A 22,826-nucleotide genomic window follows, 5' to 3' on the forward strand; every position below is an offset into this window, starting at 1 on the left:
GAATGGTCAGAACACCCTCCTGGCACTGTCCCCCCATGTTCTTGTTTTACGTAGAGTTGCCTCATTTCCTCCAAGGAGCTCCCTTTAGAAAAGATCAAAAGCAAACTAGTCCAAAAACACCTTCAGAGAAGAAAGCACCCCCTACGACCACCCCACAGCAATGGCTCCTCTCGCAAGAAAGCCCTGCAGAGCTGTGGGCAGAAACGGCCACATCAGGCTGGGCAGGGTGGCTCACTCCTATAATCCCAGCACTTTGGGAAGCTGAGGCGGGAGGGTCACCTGGGGTTGGGAGTTCAAGACCGGCCTAGCCAACATGACAAAACCCCATCTCTACTAAAAATACAAAAAAATTAGCCAGGAGTGGTGGTGCATGCCTGTGATCTCAGCTACTGGGGAGGCTGAGGAAGGAGAATTGCTTGAACTCGGGAGGCCAAGGTTGCAGTGAGCCAAGCGAAGATCACGCTACTGCACTCCAGCCTGGGCAACAGAGCGAGAGTCTGTCTCCTCCAAAAAAAAAAAAGATTAAAAAGAAAAACAAGAAACAGCCACATCTGTCCCCAGTGGGCTCCCAGACCTTTCTGGAGCCCACTGGAGCATCACTGTGATTTGGAAATGTGCCATCGTTCCCCTAGGCACCTGAGAGGGAGCAGTATCTCGGGCAGAGCCCTCCCCGCAGGACTCAGACCAGCTTGCTGTCAGGGAAGCCACCGAGCACCTAACTGAACAGGCCCCTACTCCTAAAATCCCAGCATTCAGGGGTTCAGGAGTGCAAAGGCATTTGCCCTGATGCCTATTTGATACCTACTCTCAACACAAAAGGGCTGTGTCTCTCATTAGCAGAGGTCCTCCCAAAGGTGTTGACAACCAGCTGTATGAGTCCCTCAGCCTCACATATTTTGCTTAAAACCACACGCTGCTTTTCAGACACCAGGAAAGCTCTCCTCCTTCTGTTTGCGGTTTCATGGCACTTCCTACAAAATGTACTTTTCCTCCTCTGCAAAGATTCTTTCTTCTTTTTTTTTTTTTTTAAAAGAGGTAGGGTCTCCATTCCTCACTCAGTCACCCAGGCTGGAGTGCAGCGGCACAGTCGTAGCTCACTGCACCCTCCAACTCCTGGGCTCAAGCAATCCTCCCACCTCAGCCTCCCAAGTAGCTGGGACCACAGGCATGTACCAGCAACCCAGCTAATTTTTTTTATTTTTTGTCGAGATGGGGCCTCACCATGTTGCCCAGACTGGTTTCAAACTCCTGGGCTCAGGCACTCCTCCCACCTCAGCCTCCCAAAGTGCTGGAATTACAGGCATGAGTCACCATACCCAGCCTTCATTCTGCTTTTGCTAAGTTGTACGTTAACAACTTTACAGCATCCCTACACACGTTGCTGTGCCTGGGCACGCACTCACACTGGGCAGGCTGGGAGCGTGAAGGAAAAAAGATGGCCCAGCACTGTTGACTCCATTCACAAGGGCTGGCTTCCCCTCGCAGGCACAGCTGGCTGTTCCGCAGCGAATGCCGTCGGTGAAGTCCATCGACCTGTTGTCAGGCATGGCCACTGATCAAATTCTTCTCTGTTTTCAGCAACTGGAAGAAAAACTCAAAGGCCAGGCTGACTATGAAGAGGTGAAGAAAGAGCTGAAGTAAGTACAGAGACCTCTGTGGCCCCTCACAAGCTGGGGCGCATTAGGGCCATCTGCTAACAATGCCAGGCCGGTGACAGGCAGCCTTGGCCCCCTGCCCTCTGGCTCAGCAGATGCCCATAAATGCAGCCAGAGTTCTGCCACTGCACGGTGTCCTGGGCTACCCAACGCTGTGGGCGTTTGCCCTCGGGCCTGTCCCTGAATTCTTTGGACTTCTGCTAAAAGCTGTGCATTTCAGGTATTCCAGAATGCGTGGAATCAGGGGCATAGTGCCTTTACAGAAATGATCAAATATGACCTTGTTTTGCAACTATAAATTCCCCAAACAGAAGCAAAGCACAGGAGGGAAACATTTTCGGGTTGAAGGTGGGCATATGGCCTCACACTGCCCTGGCCTCCTGGACTCGGAAACTCTGTCTTCCAATCTCTGTTCTCCATCTGTGAGACTGTAGCCGAAAGCTTGTCATCTTTTCAGGGCTAATGATGGCATTCTCAGTTCTCAAGCTTCAAAGTTCCCTTCTTGGCCAGCAGCCCCCACCTCTGCCTCCTCACCCTGAGCCTTCTTTGGCTCTCTGGAGCTCCCAGGTCCTGGTCTTTACCTGTCCCCCAACATCCATCATGCTCCAGGCTCACTGACCTCCCCTGCAAGCCTGGGGCCTGTGGTCAGACCCTCTGCGTTCATACAGCTCCCCTGGATCGTCAGCCACTCCAAGCCTTCCCACCGGCATCCCTGCCTCACTCCTAACGTTATTAACCACTGCAAACAAAGGTTGCCTAGGGCATAGTGACCGGCCCCACGGGTCCCCCTATGCTTCTCGCGGCTGGAACTCTGCTGGTTTGAGGCTTCCTCGGGGGTTCTTCTCTGCCCTTGTCACTGTTACCCCAACCTCTATCCACAGATGCCCTAGCCCTCTGCTAGGGACAGACCCCCGCCTCTGGTCTTAGGTGCCACCTCCCATCTGTGCAGGCTGCCCCCCTCCGCCTCGACCTTGGGTCCCTTCCTTCCTGTCCCTCCTGCTGTCCCATCAGCCCCTTTCTCTCTTGCTGCTATTTTCCATTTCTCCTTTTAAGATGAGCCTACACCCACTCACCACGTTTTCTTTGTATTGTTAATTCCATTCTGCTAAGAAAAACTCATTGGGTGTCCTCTTGAACCATTTCACTTCCATGACCAGCTGCCTTCTCTCGCCTGAGACCTCCAGCCTCCCTGATGTCTGCTGGCCCTCGTAGTCCCTGTCCCCACCATGCTCTCCCCCCGAGTAGTCTCATCCCCTTTCCACCTGCGAGGCCTCTGCCGGCACCTCTTTGGACAAACCCCTACACCCCTCTAACACTTCCAGCCTTTGTAACTTGCTTACTTACTTACTTACTTATTTATTTATTTGACAGAGTTCCGCTCTTGTTGCCTAGGCTGGAGTGCAGCGGTGCTATCTGAGCTCACCGCAACCTCTGCCTCCCGGGTTCAAGCGATTCTCCTGCCTCAGCCTCCCAAGTAGCTGGGATTACAGGCATGAGCCACCACCCTGGGCTAATTTTGTATTTTTGGTAGAGATGGGGTTTCTCCATGTTGGTCAGGCTGGTCTCGAACTCCCGACCTCAGGTGATCCGCCCACTTCAGCCTCCCAAAGTGCTGGGATTACATGTAACTTATTATTAAACGTTACCTGGTTAACCTCTACCTGCCTCTCCTATCCCATTCTTTCCTTCCTTTCCCTCTTCTAAAAAAGAAAAAGAAATTGGGCCTTCTAATTTTGAGCCAGAGAAACTCTGCTGCAAAGGCCTTTGCCCAGCCTCATCCTGGGAGTTAGTATTCCTCTTCCTCTTCCTCCTCCTCCTCCTCCCCCGCCTCCCCCGCTTCCCCCAAGTTCACTTCATTCCCTGGGAGCTGAGGTTTCCAGGCTCCAGCCAGCAGCACATACCAGTCTACTCCCTCTCATCCATAGCCCACTAGGCCACAGGCAGCTGCTACCCCCAGTGCAGGGCTGCCTCGCCAGCCCCGCTTGTCACCACGTTCCTGCTGACTCCTTCTGTTGCATCTGCACACGACAGGCCCCACCACCATGTGCACATTTGGAAGCCCCACTCAGGTGGCTTCTTTGCCCAGGTGTGCTCTTGGGCTCTTGCCCGCGTCCCCTTCTCAACGTCGTCCCATTTCCATTTCCTCACCCCCACGCAACGGGATGCTGACCTCAGATCCTCATACACTGCAGCACACCCTGTCCCTTCAGGGCCCTTCTCCAATGCTTGTTCATCGTGACGCTGAGACGTGGTCTCCAGCCTGTCAAGATCCCTCGTACTGGGGTCCTCGCAAGTTCTGTCTCTTAATGGACCACTTGGAGTCTTGCCTATTACCTGACTGGCCTGTACATTTCCTGGAGTACGGACCAGGAGTGGTTCTGATTCCCCACGGCAACAAGCGACTAGCAGGCTGCTGGTAAAGATCTGTAGAATAAATAAATAGACACATGGTCTTTTATTACATAATCCTAAAGAAAATAGGAAACAAAGGACAGGATTCCATCTTAAGAAACCCCTTTCGGCCGGGCACAGTGGCTCACACCTGTAATCCCAGCACTTTGGAGGCCGAGGCGGGCGGATCACCTGAGGTCAGGAGACCAGCTTGGCCAACATGGCGAAACACCGTCTCTACTAAAAATACAAAAATTATCCGGGTGTGGTGGCACACACTAAAGGGACAGAGGCCGAAATCGTGGCTGCAGGAACACAGCAAAGGTTCGGTTGACTCTGCACCTGTGAGTGGTAAATCTCACGGTCCAGCCAGCCTGCTCTGGGTCTCTCTTCCATCCTTGGTTATTTCAGAGAAACACTTGCAGCTCCTTCAAGCCACACAGCCTCACTTCCCCTCTTCTCCTTGGTATACTCAGCAAAAGAGGGACATCCACAGCAAAGGGAACTCAAGAAACAGTAATAATCCTGGGGACCTGGACTCACTGAGACTGTAGTGATCAGGGCATGGCCCTTTTCAGTGCCGATGAGAACAAGGGAGGCAGAAGTCACCTTATGTTGCCACACCTTTGTCATTGCGCTCCTTCCCTAACCTGGGGCTGCAGAGAAGGTCTGTCCACCTCACTTCTGAGTCATCCAAGTCTAGGACGTTGCCCTTTGCCTGTATCCCCTGATCCCCAGGTGGGTGCCAGTTAGAAGTGAGGTGTGGGCAGTGGCCGCCCTGGTGGGTTCCTCTCTCTCTAGCTTCTCCTTACCACTTTTTCCTTCCCTTTAAGCTTTACAAATACATTCCACTTGCAACAATGTTATGCCTGTATTAAACTTTAAAATTATACTCTGAACAGACCTGGTGTGATTCCATATGGAATGATTTACATGCTAGGCAAGAAACTTTTGCCAGCCAACTGCTAGTTGAATAGTTATTCTAGAGACATTATCAGATTCTATTACTGCCAGGGAAGTTGTTAAAGTTGACAGTTCTTCAGTTCCTGGAGAGCAGGAAATTGTAATGTTAATGCTTATTAATGTGGCTGTTGTCAAAGGTATAAGTAGAAAATAACCGCCCTGGGCCGGGCGCGGTGGCTCACGCCTGTAATCCCAGCACTTTGGGAGGCTGAGGCGGATGGATCAGTGGAGGTCAGGAGTTCGAGACCAGCCTGGCCAACACGGTGAAACCTCATCTCTACTAAAAACACAAAAATTAGTGGGCATGATGGCATATGCCTGTAATCCCAGCTACTCGGGAGGCTAAGGCAGGAGAATTGCTTGAACCCAGGAGGTAGAGGTTGCAGTGAGCCAAGATCGTGCCACTGCACTCTAGCCTGGGTGACAGAACGAGACTCTGGCTCAAAAACTAAAATAAAATAACCCCTCTCTCGTGCTCTTGCAGCATTCTGAAGTCCATGGAGTTTGCACCGTCCGAGGCCGCTGGGACGCAGGTACGTGTCTCACTCAATGGTCAGCACTAGCGTCAGCCCCGCTGCTGGTTACCACTGGTCCCTCCGGAATATCCCATGATCTCACTGTTTCTATGAGGCCTCTCGCTTACAGTCAATGAGTCATACTTCAAGAACATTTTAACCAAGTTAAAGCAGATTGTCTTTTTTTTTTCTCTCTCTCTCTCCTTTTTTTTCCATGTGTCCAAGGTGTGAACCAGGCATAGATCAAAAGCCAAGCTGGGGATGAACAAGGGATTGCTTCATCCCTGACTGATAGGAGATGGGCACTACCAAAAAGCAAATTATCTTTAACTAAAAAGAGGCAAAAAGAGACAAGTTAGTGTTTTCCAAACTGGTAACTAAAGTGAAATTGTGATTTCACTTGAGCAGGTACTAAGAACGTAAATAAAAAACTGTCAGTTGTGTTTAAGAAGGCCAGGCTCAGTAGCTCATGCCTGTAATCCCAGCACTTTGGGAGGCCAAGACAGGCGGATCGCTTTGAGGCCAGGAACTCGAGAACAGCCTGGGCAATATAGCAAGACCACATCGCTATTAAAAACAAAAAGCAAAAAATAGCCAAGTACTATGGCATATGCCTGTGGTCCCAGCTACTTGGGAGGCTGAGGCAGGAAGATCGCTTGAGCCCAGTAGTTCAAGGCTATAGTGAGCTATGATCGTGCCACTGAACTCCAGCCTGGACAACCGAGAGAGACTTTTTTTTTTTTAATTGCATTAAAGAGCAGCCAAAAATAGATTGGTTTAGAAACTTTGGTTACATGCTGCCTCAGTAGAGAAGGCACAAGGGCAGGATGACATTGGCCCAGGGTCATCTGGTGGCGGATTAAAACTGACTTCCAGGCCAAGCATGGTAGCTCACACCTGTAATCCCAGCACTTTGGGAGGCTGAGGTGGGTGGATCACTTGAGGTCAGGAGTTCGAGACCAGCCTGGCCAACATGGTGAAACCCTATCTCTGCCAAAAATATAAAAAATTAGCTGGGTGTTGTGGCACACATCTGTAATCCCAGCTACTCGGGCGGCTGAGGGAGGAGAATCACTTGAACCCCAGAGGCAGAGGATACAGTGAGCCAAGACTGTGCCACTACACTCCAGCCTGGGTGACAGAGCAAGACTCCGTCTCAAAAAATTAAAAAATCAAATCAAATCAAATTGACATCCTAAGTGGAATCTGACTCCTGATGCCCAGAAGACAACCAACATCTTTGTGGCTGGCAAAAAAAAGAAAAGTTCCCTTTACAGAAACGTTCAGACAGAGGTTTGTGGCTTGGCAGCCAGTCTTACGGCCAAATGAGGCGCGAGTTCAGGTGGCTTGAGTTTGAGAACAGATGAGAGAATAATTAATTGTTTAGAAGCTGTGGAAGTCTAAGAAGAAAAATGACTTCAACTAGAATCCATTCTTTCTGAAAGGAACTTGTTTTCCATGTGTGTTAAACGTCTTGGGGGAAAATCAGCTGTCCATAGCCCACTTCAGAGTCAGATGGAGAGCTAGGTGGGAACACGGACAGACGGAGGGAGGCAGGGCTCCGGGCCTGGTCGCCCAGGAAGCGGGTGGGTGGCCGGCCCCGCAGTGAGCCCCCAGTGAGCCCCCTGCTTTGCCTCTTCTAGGATGCGGCCAAGCCCCTGGAGGTGCTGTTGATGGAGAAGAACCGCTCGCTGCAGTCGGAGAACGCCGCGCTGCGCATCTCCAACAGCGACCTGAGCGGTAGGTTGGCCGGGCTTGGCGCGTGTGCGGTGCTTGGTTCGCTTCCAGGGGTCGGTCAAGGAAAAGGAAGGTGAACCGTGAGTCTGGGCAGATGCATGGCCAGAGAAGCGCCGGTTGATGAGAACCTTTGACTAATGCGTGTTGGGTGCCCTTCTCCTCACCGCTCCTCCCTTCCCTTCCCCGCCCTGCTTAAAAAGCTGGATGTTGAGACGGGCCAGCCGCACAGGCTCTGCGGAGGTCAGTTAGGGGCAGTGCGGCTGGAGACCCTGGGAGGGACAGCTTGGAGGACGTCGGCCTTTCTGATCTGTGTCTAGTTGTGCTGCACAGAGGCTGGGGCAGTGTGAACCCAGCCTCGCTCTGGTGGTGGTTTCAGGGACGGCCCCGGGCATGCCGGGTCCAGTAGAGGTTTTTCTTCCTTGGTCAGGTCTACCCTGGGGATGCGTCCCCCATCCTTAGCCTTTCTTGGCTCATCCCCCAAATGGTGGCGTCACTGACTGTGCTTCTGATTTGGGCAGCTGGTAAAACGCGTACAGGTGTCTCGGGCTCCGATGGTATTGCATTCTCAAAACGGGCGCGCGCCTCCAAATCGAGGGGGCTTGGTACCGTGCATCCACCTCAGAGCAAGAGGTGCGAGCGAATCCATTGATCCTAAAATGTCAGTGTTTGCTGCTCCTCCGGCCGGGGCCAGCGGGCCCAGTAAGAGGCCCGTGACCCGTCAACTCTTCCCTGTGTGTGTCACCGGCTCCTTGTCACGCTAGGAGTTTGAATCTATGTGAAGGGGACTCTCCAGGCTGCAACGTACAAGAAAGGCGCAAACATGAATGCATGTTGCTTGTTTTGGGAAGCCTCGTTTGGCTGACTTACAAATTTAATCGGAAAACAAACCAACCCACCTCATTGGCCCTTGTTAAAAAAAAAAAAAAAAAAAACCTGCACTTTTTTTTGTTTTCCCTTTTGCGGGGGCAAACTTTTGCATTTTGGTCTTGGTTTTTTTTTCCCCCTTTGGAATCCCCCATAATGCATTCTGTTTGCCCTTCCTTGTAGGGTCAGCCAGGAGGAAAGGGAAAGACCAGCCTGAAAGTCGGCGCCCGGGATCTTTGCCGGCCCCCCCTCCTTCTCAGTTGCCCCGCAACCCGGGGGAGCAGGCTTCCAATACTAATGGTACACACCAGTTCTCACCAGCGGGGTTAAGTCAAGACTTTTTCAGCTCATCCCTGGCAAGCCCCAGCCTACCCCTGGCTTCTACAGGAAAATTTGCACTAAACTCTCTTCTCCAGCGGCAGCTAATGCAGTCCTTCTACTCCAAGGCTATGCAGGAAGCCGGAAGCACAAGCATGATTTTTTCAACAGGTCCATACAGCACAAACTCCATATCTTCCCAAAGTCCATTACAACAAAGCCCAGATGTCAATGGCATGGCCCCATCCCCCAGCCAGTCAGAAAGTGCTGGGAGCGTCTCCGAGGGCGAGGAGATGGACACTGCAGAAATCGCCCGGCAGGTCAAAGAGCAGCTTATTAAGCACAATATCGGACAACGTATTTTTGGACATTATGTGTTGGGACTGTCTCAAGGGTCCGTGAGCGAGATTCTAGCTCGACCCAAGCCATGGAATAAACTGACTGTTCGCGGCAAGGAGCCATTTCACAAGATGAAACAGTTCCTCTCTGATGAGCAGAACATCCTGGCCCTCCGTAGCATCCAAGGCAGACAAAGAGGTGAGAGACTGGCGTTGGGTGGCGCCAGCGTGTGAGCCCGTCACAGAGTTGCACATGTGTGTGTGCATGCGTGTGTGTGTGTGTGATGAAACATTTGTGCATCACATCAGGTAAAGTTCTCTTTACTTCTGCCACGTCCAGAGCTCAAGGGTGGCCCAGCATGAGTTAAGGCTGTTAGATTTAGGAGATCTGGCCTTTCAAATGCACTCAGCACTCCATACTTAGGAAACCCTGTAGTATTTCAATACTGTAGATCGTATTACATGACGTATAGCATCTCGGTATGCTTAGTGGCCATGGGTCTAATTGGCCTTGGGTGCTGGTCTCACTTTCAGGAGGAGCCCTTGTGTCCCCTCCAACCCCATAACACCATGTTGACTGGGCTCGATCCTTGTGCAGAGCTGGTTCTGTAGGGAGAACACGTCACAGATGACACCCCCCATCTTCCCACCCCGCAAAAGAGGGCGTGTCCCGTGGCCACCTTCCTTACATTGTTCATGGTCCATTAGTGATTTGTTTAGCATTATGAGTAAAACAGGCCTGGCTTGAGTAAAATACACAAAAAATTTTATTTAAGCACCCTTTCTACCCCACACTCCATAAAAAGATAAAATGTCAGTCGTATTCATAATTTCAAAAATCCTAGCCGGGCATGGTAGCTCATGCCCATAATCCCAGCAGTTTGGGAGGCTGAGGTGGACAGATCGCTTGAGTCCGGGAGTTCAAGACCAGCCTGGGCAATATGGATTTTGTAATCTTTTGATCTACAAAAAAATCAAAAGATTAGCCGGGCGTGGTGGCGTGTACCTGTGGTCCCAGCTACCTGAGAGGCTAAGGCAAGAGGATGACTTGAGCCCAGGAGGTGGAGGCTGCAGTGAGCCATGATTGAGCCACTACACTCCAGCCTGGGCAACAGAGTGAGAACCTGCCTCAAATTAAAAAAAAAACAAGAAAGAAAGTTCCTTCTCTGTTTTAAGACCAGGGGATCAATGTGCCACATCAACAGAGCTATAGAGAGGTCGTTTCATCAGACATATTTGAAACACCCTGAAACTTAGACTCAAACAGAGCAGGAAGATGTTTTGAACAGCATCAGTTTGCACCAAGAACATGCAGTGTTTTATGAGGATGTTAACCGAAATTGAATGTCTTTGGATGATTAATGTGAGCTTTGTTCTGGGGGCTGGTGGGTGATCCTCCTTCAAGGCAGTCCTCCCTCCCGTGGACCTCCCTGGCCTTGATGCCGTAGGTCGCTACTTAGATTTCCCCCATCTCCTTTTGCAGCAGAGTCACGGCCTCTGCGGGCCAGTCAGCCAGGGAAGGGCCTCTCAGAAGATTCTAGAAACTCCCGAGTTGCACAGGCAACCCTGAGCCCTTTCTTTAGCGACAGGCGGCTCAGATTTCATGTCACACAGCCCATATCGTCAACACCACCATTCCCCTGATTGTTTTGTTCTTACCACACTTGTTTTTCAACAGAGAATCCAGGCCAGAGCCTGAACAGACTATTTCAGGAAGTACCGAAACGAAGAAATGGGTCTGAAGGTATGTTGCAGGCAGGTGTTTTCTTTGCAGTCAGTCACCTAGGGAAGCAGCATGTCCTTAGCTGTGTATTTGGGTTAAAACTGTGCAGTGTGATTCTGGCCTGGAACCTGATGGAAAAACAGCTAGTAAGTATAAAACAAGGCACGGGTTCAAGCACACCCAGCCCCCTCCTCCCAAGCTGCCTGCCCTTTCCCAAGCGCAGGCAGAGGTGAGAAGAGGCATCACTAAGCTAAGCGCCCCCCCACCCCGAGTCTGAATCCCAGCCCACTTCAGATCCTAATTACCCGGTCCCCCATTTTTCTCAGACGCAGTTGAAAAAATAACAGTGGTTGCTCTGAGAAAAGTCAGGTGACCCCATCAAATTAAATACTGCTGCTTCCTTGTATTTTTAACTCGGAAATACACTCAAGGTCCTACGGAACGAACGCATCCCAAATCGTCCCGGTGGCATACTTGTTTTTAAATGGTGGTATACTTGTTTTGAAAGCAGTGGTTCCTATTTAGGAAGGTAGTACGAAATTAAACTATCCGGGCAGCTTCCCGAAAGAGCTGGGGCCGGTCCCCGGGCCATAGTAGCTTCATTTCATCTGCACATTTGCCTGCACAAACATCACCGTGTGGCGGAAAGAATCCATCCTCGCCCCTTAGGAATTTCTGCAGGCTCCTTTCCTCATTTGTAAATTTTAAAAAGACATGTGATCGTAGATGCAAACAATTTTTTAAGTTAAGTCTGTCTTTCTTCACCCTGTGCCTCTGAATGATTGATAGACAATCAGCCTCAAACCCTCCGCCCTCCTTTCCCATTTATCCTGTGTGGGACATCAGCCTCCAATAAACATCTAACCCCAAGGAGAGTCAGTCCCAAGCCACAGCAGTTGCTTCTAAGTGACTCATGAGAAACATTGCCTTTTAATCACTTGCCTTTTATATATATAGATTAAATGATCGGTTCTCCAGGGTACTAACCCACGGGTGGTGTCCGGCTCTGGCAGAGTAACATTGACCGTAAGGTCAACTGAGCAGGAAATCCCTCCTGCCCGGTATCACTGTGAAGTTGCACTCACAGCAAACGCAGGCCACTGGGAGGCCACATCTGCCTCCTTGTGTCACCAGCCCCCACCCGGGGCTATATATCAGAATGACGTCTTCGCGCAGCGCTGCTTTTTGTCCGAGGTTTGGGTTTGATGTCATTGGCGCAACTTCTCCCCACAGGTAACATCACCACCCGGATCCGAGCCTCGGAGACTGGCTCTGATGAAGCCATCAAGTCCATCCTAGAGCAAGCCAAGCGGGAGCTCCAAGTGCAGAAAACTGGTACAGCTTCCATTTCTTCACCCACTGTCTTCCAGACTTAATTAAGAGAATTGTCATGAGTGCTCTGGTCAGCAGTAATTAACTCTTTTTTTTTTTTAAACAATAATGAACGCCTGTTCTCAAGCATTTAGGCACGTAGAGAGAAGCAGGTCTGTCTGTGTGATCTGTATTTGCCTAATAGTTACCTTTTTCTTTTTTTTTGAGATGCAGTCTCGCTGTGTTGCCCAGGCTGGAGTGCAGTGGCACAATCTCAGCTCACTGCAACCTCTGCTTCCCAGTTTTAAGCTATTCTCATGCCTCAGCCTCCCAAGTAGCTAGGACTATAGACATGTGCCACCATGCCCACTAATTTTTGTGTTTTTTAGTAGAGACGGGGTTTCACCATGTTGGCCAGGCTGGTCTCGAACTCCTGACCTACAGTGATCCACCCACCTCGACCTCCCACAGTGCTGGGATTACAGGCATGAGCCACCACACCTGGTCCCTAGTTGCAATTATTCACGGAAATTACGCTCCTCAGCTTTGACAGAACTACTTGCATTTCAGAATATAGCACAGGAAAATGAATACTAAGTATAAAAATTATCAGAGGCCAGGTGCGGTGGCTCACACCTATAATCCTGGCATTTTGGGAAGCTGATGGGGGAGGATGGCTTGAGTTCAGGAGTTTAAGACCAGCCTATGCAACATAGTGAGACACCTTGTCTCTTAAAACACTAGCCAGGCATGGTGGCATGCACCTGTGGTCCCAGCTACTTGGGAGGTTGAGCTGGGAGGATTGCTTGAGCCAGGGAGGTAGAGGTTACAGTGAACCATGATCATGCCACTGCACTCCAGCCTTGGCAACAGAGTGAGATCCTGTCAAAAAAAAAAAAAAAAAAAAATCCTCAGGGAAAGGAGTTCCAGGAGGGCACGTCAGGGAGCACTTTCACTGACACCCCCTTTGTTACCCTCTACATCTGTGTGTACCAAAGGCCACCAGGTCATCAAGCTATAGCATCAGGCCCTGGTCCTTGGTTCAGACAAGATGCCTGAATGTTTCACTGACAGGGGCCATGCTGGGGAAATAGACGGTGTGGTTCTCCCAAATAACCCACACTTTGCAGTAGGTCAAGTTAGGATGAGAAGCATGTCCCCAGCTGAAGGGGGCCTCCCTGCCACACTCTCACCCCTGTTTCTTCATGCAGCAGAGCCGGCCCAGCCTTCCTCCGCATCTGGCAGCGGGAACTCCGATGACGCCATCCGCTCCATCCTGCAGCAAGCCCGCCGGGAAATGGAGGCCCAGCAGGCCGCCCTCGACCCTGCCTTAAAGCAGGCACCGCTGTCCCAGAGTGACATCACCATCCTCACCCCCAAGCTTCTGTCCACCTCACCCATGCCCACCGTGTCCAGCTACCCGCCTCTCGCCATCTCCCTGAAGAAGCCCTCCGCAGCTCCTGAGGCTGGCGCCTCTGCTCTGCCCAACCCCCCGGCCCTCAAAAAGGAGGCCCAGGACGCCCCCGGGCTGGACCCCCAGGGAGCGGCCGATTGTGCACAAGGGGTCCTGAGACAGGTGAAAAACGAAGTGGGCCGCAGCGGTGCCTGGAAGGACCACTGGTGGAGCGCGGTGCAGCCAGAGAGAAGAAACGCCGCCTCCTCCGAGGAGGCCAAGGCCGAAGAGACGGGCGGCGGGAAAGAGAAGGGCAGCGGTGGCAGCGGAGGTGGCAGCCAGCCTCGGGCCGAGCGCAGCCAGCTCCAGGGACCCTCGTCATCAGAGTACTGGAAGGAGTGGCCCAGCGCCGAGTCCCCATACTCCCAGAGCTCAGAGCTGAGTCTGACCGGGGCCAGCCGCAGCGAGACGCCGCAGAACAGCCCCCTGCCATCCTCCCCGATCGTGCCCATGTCCAAGCCCACCAAGCCCTCGGTCCCCCCGCTGACCCCTGAGCAGTACGAGGTCTACATGTACCAGGAGGTGGACACCATCGAGCTCACCCGGCAGGTTAAGGAGAAGCTGGCCAAGAACGGCATCTGCCAGAGAATCTTCGGGGAGAAGGTAAGGGATCTGATCTTGAGGCTTTGGTTCTCCCGTCTCTTCTCCTTGCTGAGGACCAAGTATCTATCCCAGAGTCTGTGACCCTCACCCATTTCAATTCACCCAAGAGCGGAGCATAAGGCATCCTCTCTGCTCCCAGACTTCCAAGATGCGGCTGGTAAACATTCCAGCCCCTGATCCCATTTGTCGAGCCCCGACTGCAGCCAGGTTCTGGGCTCGGCCTCTCACCTGCGTGCTGCCCTTTCAACCTCTCAGTTACGCTGGGAAGTAGACGATAAAATCCCCATTTGACCGGAAGGACATCAAGGCTTGGGGACGTTAACTACTTGCCCCAAGCGGCCAGCAGCCTAGTTCACATTCAGCTTTTGCTGCCAAGGGGGAAGCCGAGAGGCACCCCTGCAAGTTTCTTAGGCTAAAAAAGATCTGATCTGATCACGTAGAGGGACCACCGGTACGCAGAAAGCCAAAAGGGACTTACTAGAAAAAGCTGCAGAGAGCATCATTGTTCCTTTCTGTGTAACTGTTGGATATTGTTCAGTCAGAGAGGTCAAGCAACCTGCCCAGGGACACACAGCTCGAGGATGGCCCAAGCAGGGTGGCCTGTGTTTCCCCATCATCCTTCCCTGGCTCAGGAAAGTGTAATCATGCATGGACGAGCTTCTAGGGCTTTCTGTTCTTGGCACTTTCCTGGTCACTGGGATTCAGGAGAATGAGGGTTAACCACACCTGCCAAATCTAAAATAAACATCATGTCCTAGTATCATTTTAGTTATTTATTTATTTTTTGAGATGGAGTCTCACTCTGTTGCCCGTGCTAGAGTGCGGCGACGCTGTCTCGGCTCACTGCGACCTGGGTTCAAGCGATTCTCCACGTTCAAGCGATTCTCCAGGTTCAAGCGATTCTCCTGCTTTAGCCTCCCGCGTAGCTGGGAATACGAGAGCCCACCACCACGCCCAGCTAATTTTTGTATTTTTAGTAGAGTCGAGGTTTCACCATGTTGGCCAGGCTAGGCTCGAACTCCTGACCTCAAGTGATCTGCCCGCCTTGGCCTCCCAACCCCCTACCATTTTAGATTAAATTTAGATTAAATAATGGAGTGCTGAATAGAACGAGGAGCACCCCTCTCCCCTAAAAGGAAGGTGCCCTTCCTGAGGGAGCACGTGGCTGATCAGCAGGGTACCAACCTCCCTCCCCTGCTTGCCAAGCCAGGGTCCCTGCCTGGTGCCATCCCCGCACTCCCCGCCCCGCCTTCCACTCCGTGTTTGCCATATGCTGTGCTGTAAATCCCAGTGGTGTCCGATGGCGAACTTTGCCCTGATTTTGCAAAAGGTGAAGGGGGGCAACTAGAAATGAGGATGAGTATTTCAAGCCCCTTGAGATTTCTAGATCAGTGTTGTAAAAATACCATTTGAGAACATGGAAATAGACATTCGTGCTCATGCCTTAAATTTAGCAGAGACTTAATAGCACTGAACTTGTTTGGCCCGTGAGTGCAGTTTTATTCTGGAACTTGAGAACTTTTCAAAAGAGTGATCGGATGCAGCCCCTAAATATCCCAGGGCGGCATCTGTGTCCTGTGGGGGGTGTTTGTGCCTATACATATGTATGGCCATATGGGAGCATCAGAAAACTCGGGTGTGTACACGCAACTCAGCAATCATCTGCGGCGGACTGTCACTCCCAGGCCGGCTCCCTGGGTCCCACCAGCTCACCTCTGGGCCCTCACCTTTGATCAGGATGCGATCAGAGCAAGCAGACCTTTCTAAATGCCGGCCTGGCTCTATGTTTGCAGAGGACACCAGCTTCCCCGGTCCCACTGGCACCCACTGCCCCACCTCTGGAGGGGTCTTGTCCCTGGCACCTTAGCCTTTCCCGGTGCCACCAGGTGAAGAGCAAGGTGCTTGTACACACCTCCTCCGCAGGGTGTCAGGGTGACAGGCCTGCTGTCTTGGCAGGATCAAGACCCTGGGATGAGACCCTCTTCCCTTCCTGGGAGCTAAGAGCTGTGGCTGTAACCATGGCTTGCCCGAAAGTCCTCGTGTGCTGGGGTCTCAGCCTACCATTGATCTTTAAATGTTTATTCCCTGCCCACAACCTATCACTGCCACCAGGCCACGGTTCTGTGCTCAGAAGTCAGCCCTAGACATGCCCTCTGTGTATTGCGTGTGCATTGCAGCAGTGTCTGTGGCATCAGGCTAATACCCGGGCGCTGATGGCTGTGTGTGTTCGGTGCCACTCCAGGTGCTGGGCCTGTCCCAGGGCAGCGTCAGCGACATGCTGTCCCGACCGAAGCCATGGAGCAAGCTGACGCAGAAAGGCCGAGAACCCTTCATCCGGATGCAGCTCTGGCTGAATGGCGAGCTAGGCCAGGGTGTTCTACCCGTCCAGGGCCAGCAGCAAGGGCCAGGTAACAGGGGTCCTGCCAGAGGAGAGGGGCTGCCCCCACTGTAGCAAGGACCTGGTCACAGCAGCCCCACCTGGGCTATGCAGAGAGGGAGGAGGGAACTCCACCCCAGGAGGCGGCCAGCCACGCTCCCCACCATGGGCTGGTGCTGGGGGACAGAACCGTCCCCTTCCTCCACAACCTGTCGCCGTGGGACTGACTTTAGTGTTTAGGAGAGAAGATCGTGCCTAATTTTATAAGCAGCAGAAAATGAGTTACCAATTTTAAAAATGCTGTTTATACATAAATACAGGTAAAAGTCAAGTAGCTGAATCAGGGATTCAGGAAAGAAAGTCAGCCAAGGGTACTAAAGTGGGAGATGTCACAGGCAAAACCTTTCACCTTCTCCCAGCCCGGGGGCCTGGCTTTGCAACAGCAGCGCCTTCCTGGCCCGCGGGTCCCCATGCTCGCCCCTCCCCAGGAGGAGTAGGAAGCCTCCCTGGGCCTTGCCACATGCAGTTAGGAAGCTTTAAGCCCTGGGCCGCGTTCCTTCCTTTAATTATAACCTTTTTCTACTTCAGTCCTTCACTCTGTGACGTCGCTCCAGGACCCGCTGCAGCAGGGCTGTGTGAGCTCAGGTAAGCAGCCAATTTCTGTTGCTTTTACATGAAATGTCTCACCGCCTTTTCTGTTGTCCCGTGCTCTGTTCTGTCCCCGGGAGACTCCAAGGAACCCCACGTTCTGGATTTGGGGAGCTGAATTATGGCATCTTGTCTGCAAACGGGGTCCCTCTGTGTGTCCCTCTCTGTGTCAGTTTCTAATGGAGAGCGAGCAGACAGTGCACGGAGGGACCCTGCCAAGGTTTGCACACCCACTGTCATCCTTCATCAGCCTAGAGCCTTGTGTTCAGGGCTGGCGTCTAAGTCAGAGACAGATTCCCCACTCAGGGGGCCTACTGTCTGATAGGAAGGGACAAAGTACGGGCACACGTCCCTCTCCTGGCGTGGTCGTGTCGGGGGACTTCTTGTCTAACCAGAAGACATCTAGGCAGCCTCTGAACAGGAAAATGGGGAGCTTGGAGCTTGAACAGTGGGAAAGGTAGGGTAGCAGAAAGGAAATGGCCAGGAAACCCCTGAAGACAGCTCAGGTGTGAACGGATGGAGAGCTGGGGACTGAGATCAGAGCCTGGGAGCAGGTGGTAGCAGAGGGTGGTGGCTGCAGGCTGAGAAGCTCGGGCTCCTTTCTGTCTGCATTTCACAGCCTCGAGGTCTCCGACCAGACTTGTTCTCTTTGCCACACGGTGCCTGGACACAGCCCGTCGAGGCTGACCTATGGCTACGGTTCCTAGGCTCCCTCCTATGCCCCCCATCTCGTGCGCCGATCCCACACTTGGAGCTGAGCTTTTTACAGCCAGCTTTTAGGAACAGCCAGCACTGTGAGCTGGTCCTCTTTTTCCCTTTCTGTATTTTTCTAAACATGTTGATTCGTCTCCATATCCCATTGATTCATTGAAAACACAAACAAAGCTAACAGGAGCACGAAGCCCGCCAGCTTGCCGCAAGCTCCACGAGGGGGAATATGTGTAGCACGGGGAACAGCTGTGTGGCAGTGGCTGCTGCTTCTGCAAGAGCCCAAACCCTCACACAGATGCAGCCGGAGCGCCTCGGTGGCATCTCAGTCCCCAGTTGAGAGTTCTGCGTGTTTTCCGTGTTTGATTTGATTCTGACCAACGTGGGGGTCAGGAGGCTGCATCTCACCGTGCCGTGGGTCTTCTTGGCTGGACATCTAGGTAGAGTGGGCGTCCATCGGAAGAAGGGATCACTCATTCTGGCTTGGCCAATTTAATTAGAAAGTACCAAGAACTAATCCAGCACTGGCTCGAGTTCAGAATACTTGAGGGGAAATAATGGATGTAGCTGTTTGTGCTGGAGTTTTACAGACGTCTGCATGGAAAGTTAGCCTTGACCCCCTGCTCTAACGGGAAGCTGGCCTTCTTTAAACTCATGAGAGTATTTGAGTCCATTGAGGCAGTAATGAACTTGGCAGAAAGTGACTAATGTTTTCTAGATCAAAACCCCTCGTTTGACTGGGTGCAGTGGCTCATGCCTGTAATCCCAACAGTTTGGGAGGCCGAGGCGGGTGCATCACCTGAGGTCAGGAATTTAAGACCAGCCTGGCCAATGTGGTGAAACCCCGTCTCTACTAAAAATACAAAAAAATTAGCTGGGTGTGGTGGTGGGAGCCTGTAATCCCAGATACTTGGGAGGCTGAGGCAGAGTTGCTTGAACCCGGGAGGTGGAGGTTGCAGTGAGCTGAGATCGTACCACTGCACTCCGGCCTGGGTGACAGAGTGAGACTCCACCTCAAAAACAAAAAAAAACAAAAAACCCCTCGTCCTACATAAAACAGGAAGTCTCCCTCGGTGCCAGCCCTCCTAACGATCAATGCCAGAAGCAATTTCTCCGTGTCGGAACAAATCCTAGAAGAATGACGTTTTACTTTGTATTGTAACAGATCATCGCCACTGTGCTGGAACGTTCCTACAACAGTCACATGTCAAACCTAAGAAAAACACACTAGGCTCTAAGAGGAATGTCAATGATATTTGTAAGATATCAATTGACTTTATAGAATAAAGTCAGTTAAGACTCCTGGGCAGTCTCGCAGATTGGAAGCAGGAGAGAGAAAAAGGCAGTGAGCCTCTGGATGAAACGGAACAGGGTATGGAAGTTGCCAGTGGTTTTTGTGAAGAGGCAGCAAATGGATGTATCTCCCCCACCCCTCTTCCATGTCATTCCAGCAAGAGGGGAGGTGAAACACAAATCACCGACCCAACACCCTGAAGTCATAGGAAAGCCAGCAGGAGAAGCAAAAATCATGGTGACTAGGGAAAAAAATGGAAAAAGACTTCTTATATTGCAGGAAATTTTTTTTTTTTTTTTTTTTTTTGAGACGGAGTCTCTCTCTGTTACCCAGGCTGGAGTGCAGTGATGCAATCTCAGCTCACTGCAACCTCCACCCCCCAGGTTCAAGTGATTCTCCTGCCTCAGCCTCCCGAGTAGCTGGGAATACAGGTACCCACCACCACGCCCAGCTAATTTTTGTAGTTTTTAGTAGTGACAGAGTTTCACCATGTTGGCCAGGCCAGTCTCGAACTCCTGACCTCAGGTGATTTTCCCCTCCTCAGCTTCCCAAAGTGCTGCGATTACAGGCGTGAGCTACCACGCCTGGCCAGGAAAATTTTTAAAAATTGTATAGCGTAATGATGGCTAAGTAAAAATATTTCTCTGGAACAGGAAGACTAGGAGGGCTTTGCCAGAAAGAAAAGAGATTATCATATGGCTTTCCTCATCTGAATCTTTACTATCAGAGGTTACTTTTCGAGGGAGTTTCACACGGTGGCTCACATCTGTAATCCTAGCACTTTGGGAAGCCAGAGTAGACAGGTCGCGTGAGCTTAGTTCAAGACCAGCCTGGGCAACATGGTGAAACCCCATCTCTACAAAAAATGCAAAATTAGCCAGGTGTGGTGGCACACACCTGTAGTTCCAGCTACCTGGGGGACTGAGGTGGGAGGATTGCTTGAGCCTGGGAGGTCGAGGCTGGAGTAAGCCAAGATCACGCCACTGCACTCCAGGCTGGGTGACAGAGGGAGACCCTGTCTCAAAGTAGTAATAATAATAATAATAATAATAATAATAATAAAATTTTTTAAAGCTATGTTTGCAGTATACGGAGTGTATGTGTGTGTGTGTGTGTGTTGGAGTCTCACTCTGTCGCCCAGGCTGGAGCACAGTGGCACAATCTCAGCTCACTGCAACCTCCGCCTCCTGAGTTCAAGCGATTCTCCTGCCTCAGCCTCCCAAGTAGCTGGGACTACAGGTGCGTGCCACCACACCTGGCAATCCACTCACCTCAGCTTCCCAAAGTGCTGGGATTATAGGCATGAGCCACCGTGCCCTGCCCAGTATATGGAATTTAATTTAGAAAAATAGAGTTGCTTTCTAACAGTGGTTTTTAGTAAATCCTTACGATGAGTGACATGAGAGACTCTAGAATCTTCCTTGACAGTGTCTCTGCGGAAGCTTCCCTGAAGCAGGGGAGGGAGCCTCTGTCCTAAGATTGCTGCAAGATTCCGATTCCCTGTTCTTCCCATGGCTACCCCAGAATCCTCAAGAGGCCCACAGACCCAGAAGATGCCTTGTCTCCCTTGAGTAGCTCACCGTGGTAGAACCAGTGTCTGCAGGAAGGTCATTGCAAGCCCGTCTTGGCTTCTTCCTGAAAGTCAGTGAGAAATGCTCAGTGCTTGAGATTCCGGGCCTCCAAGATGGACTGGCGGTTGGTTTTCCCTCCCAGGTAGGCAGGGACTTTGGACAACTTGCTCAGCCAGCCACAGCCCTGCAGTAAGGGAAACAGGCTTACAGCAGAGTCCGTGGGGGCGGATGGCTCTGTGCTCTGTGCTCGGTTACCATGGCGATCAGGTGCCCTGCGCTAGAGTGGCCTCGCCCATCTGAACAGCAAGCTGCTGGCCCAGGAGTCTGTTTTCTTTTCCTCACTGAAGAGCTCCCGTCAGCGTCTTCCTGCCGGGCTCTGTTGCCCTGTCTGTCCCTCCATTTTCCTTAATGACTTAGGCGCCAAATTTACCAAAAAGAGAGAAATGCCTTGGGCATTAAGAAAATTTGATGCCATTTTTAAGCAGCAGCGTCACTAGTGGCCCGCCACTTTTTCTTAGATGCTGTTGAGGCCTTGAAAAGGCGTAAGGTGGTAGGTTCCATGCCGGTCATGAGTAACTTCTTTTTAAGAAAAACGGTTTTTAAAAGACAAATCTTCAGATCAGTTACCTGTTCACAGGTTTTCTGGTGCGTCTTAACTTTCTACAAATATTTTTGTGTTGGCTTCTTGCAAATTGCTCAGCGCCTTGGGGTATAAAGAGGGGCGTAGTTATAACCAGAGTCATCTTTGATCTCATTTGGAAAACTTCATTTCAAGATGGAGTTGCAGGTGGTCCTTGGGGACTGATTCTGCAGGCCCTTTTGTGTGTTCGTCATTCCAGGCTTCATCCCTCATTCCTGGACCTTACACTACTTAACCATAACAAATGTTCATAGAGGAGAAGGTAGGGGCTCGGTGTGGCCTTCTTATCATTTAGCAATTTATCTTATTCTATTTTTTTGTTTATTTTTTATAGATAGACGGGGTCTCACTCTGTTGCCCAGGCTGGAGTGCAGTGACATGATCACAGCTCAGTACAGCCTCAACCTCTCAAGCTCAAACAATCCTCTCTCCTCAGCCTCCTGAATAGCTGGGATTTACAGACACTGTCCACCGCACCTGGCTAATTTTTTTATAGAAGTGGGGTCTCTTTTTTATTCTTTCTTTCCTTTTTTTTGTTTTTGTTTTTGTTTTTGTTTTTTGAGATAGAGTCTCGCTCTGTCACCTGGGCTGGAGTGCACTGGCGCAAATCTCCGCTCACTGCAACCTACACCTCCTGGGTTCAAGCAGTTCTCCTTCCTCAGCCTCCCAAGTAGCTGGGATTACAGGCACCCGCCACCACACCCGGCTAATTTTTGTATTTTTAGTAGAAATGGGGTTTCGCCATGTTGGCGCGGCTGGTCTCGAACTCCTGACCTCAGGTGATCCACCCACCTCGGCCTCCCAAAGTGCTGGGATTACAGGTGTGAGTCACCACACCTGGCCTTTTTTATTCTTTATTTCCAATACCCAAGTAAGCTGGAAAAGTAGGGGGTCTCTGTTGCCAGGGCTGGTCTCAAACTCCTGGCCTCCCAAAGCTCTGGGATTACTGATGTGAGCCTCCACACCGGCCACTTTGTAACTTCTTAATGTGGGAGCGTTTCATTGCTGTGGCTAACAAGCTTTTACATCTGCGTTCACACTGGCTTCTAGTGTATTATGGCTATCCAGGTGGAAGGATGGTCCCCTGCCCTTGGCTGAATCGTGAAATACCCGGCTCTTTCCCGGCGTGTTAGAAATGATGGGTTCCAAGTCTCCTCTGCTGCCTGTTGCTGTTCCCAGTCAGCCAACAGAGTATCAGTTGCCTCTTTGAGAAGACAGCTGCTGTGGTCTGTCTCTAACGTGGGTGGTCCGATGTGTACCTCTCTTTGACGTGAAGCCCACAGGGCCATGGGCTGTCCATGACCTTGTACAACCAGGAGATCCCCTATCGCAGACAGGTCCACATTCCTTTTGAATGTGCATGTGTATCATGGTCATGGCTCTTAGCTGGTCCCCACCAGATAGCCAGGAACATGTGTCCAGGGCTCATGAGCTTTCAACTCTGCCGTAAGATTCTAAAGCAGTGTCCTTGATAAGCAGCCGGCTCTCCCATGTTCATGGCTAACGCTCGGTGTTGGGAGCATGTGTATAGCATGTTCATAGGGACAGGAGGGGCTGATTGCACCCCCTGGAAATTCCATGGCACTGTCTGAAGCAGGCAGGAGCCAGGCACAGTGGCTCACACTTATAATCCTAGCCCTTTGGGAGGCTGAGGTGGGTGGATCACTTGAGGTCAGAAGTTTGAGACCAGCCTGGCCAACCTGGTGAAACCCGGTTT

At 51.5% G+C, this 22,826-nt stretch overlaps 1 protein-coding gene and 1 non-coding gene across 9 annotated transcripts in view; one reads left to right on the plus strand and one right to left on the minus strand.

The window, feature by feature from the left end:
* The window catches only part of CUX1 (cut like homeobox 1), a 469,420-nt gene that overhangs the window by 377,278 nt on the left and 69,316 nt on the right, over positions 1–22,826 (plus strand). For 4 of the 8 annotated variants that reach the window (XM_023194480.1, XM_023194479.1, XM_023194481.2 and 1 more), the window contains 3 exons: positions 1,579–1,637; positions 5,494–5,542; positions 7,168–7,264. In XM_023194480.1, the coding sequence (XP_023050248.1) occupies positions 1,579–1,637; positions 5,494–5,542; positions 7,168–7,264 (205 nt within the window). Of the gene's footprint in view, positions 1–1,578; positions 1,638–5,493; positions 5,543–7,167; positions 7,265–8,308; positions 8,981–10,459; positions 10,526–11,737; positions 11,840–13,026; positions 13,872–16,113; positions 16,280–16,836; positions 16,894–22,826 lie in introns of all 8 variants that reach the window. The other 4 variants (XM_023194475.1, XM_023194477.2, XM_023194474.1 and 1 more) reach the window with 2 other exon arrangements.
* LOC111527928 lies at positions 5,737–5,867 on the minus strand. The gene has a single exon (XR_002726816.1). It is a non-coding gene; the product is annotated as a small nucleolar RNA SNORA48 (small nucleolar RNA).

Source organism: Piliocolobus tephrosceles, chromosome 8, assembly GCF_002776525.5.
Source record: "Piliocolobus tephrosceles isolate RC106 chromosome 8, ASM277652v3, whole genome shotgun sequence".
NCBI lineage: Eukaryota > Metazoa > Chordata > Mammalia > Primates > Cercopithecidae > Piliocolobus > Piliocolobus tephrosceles.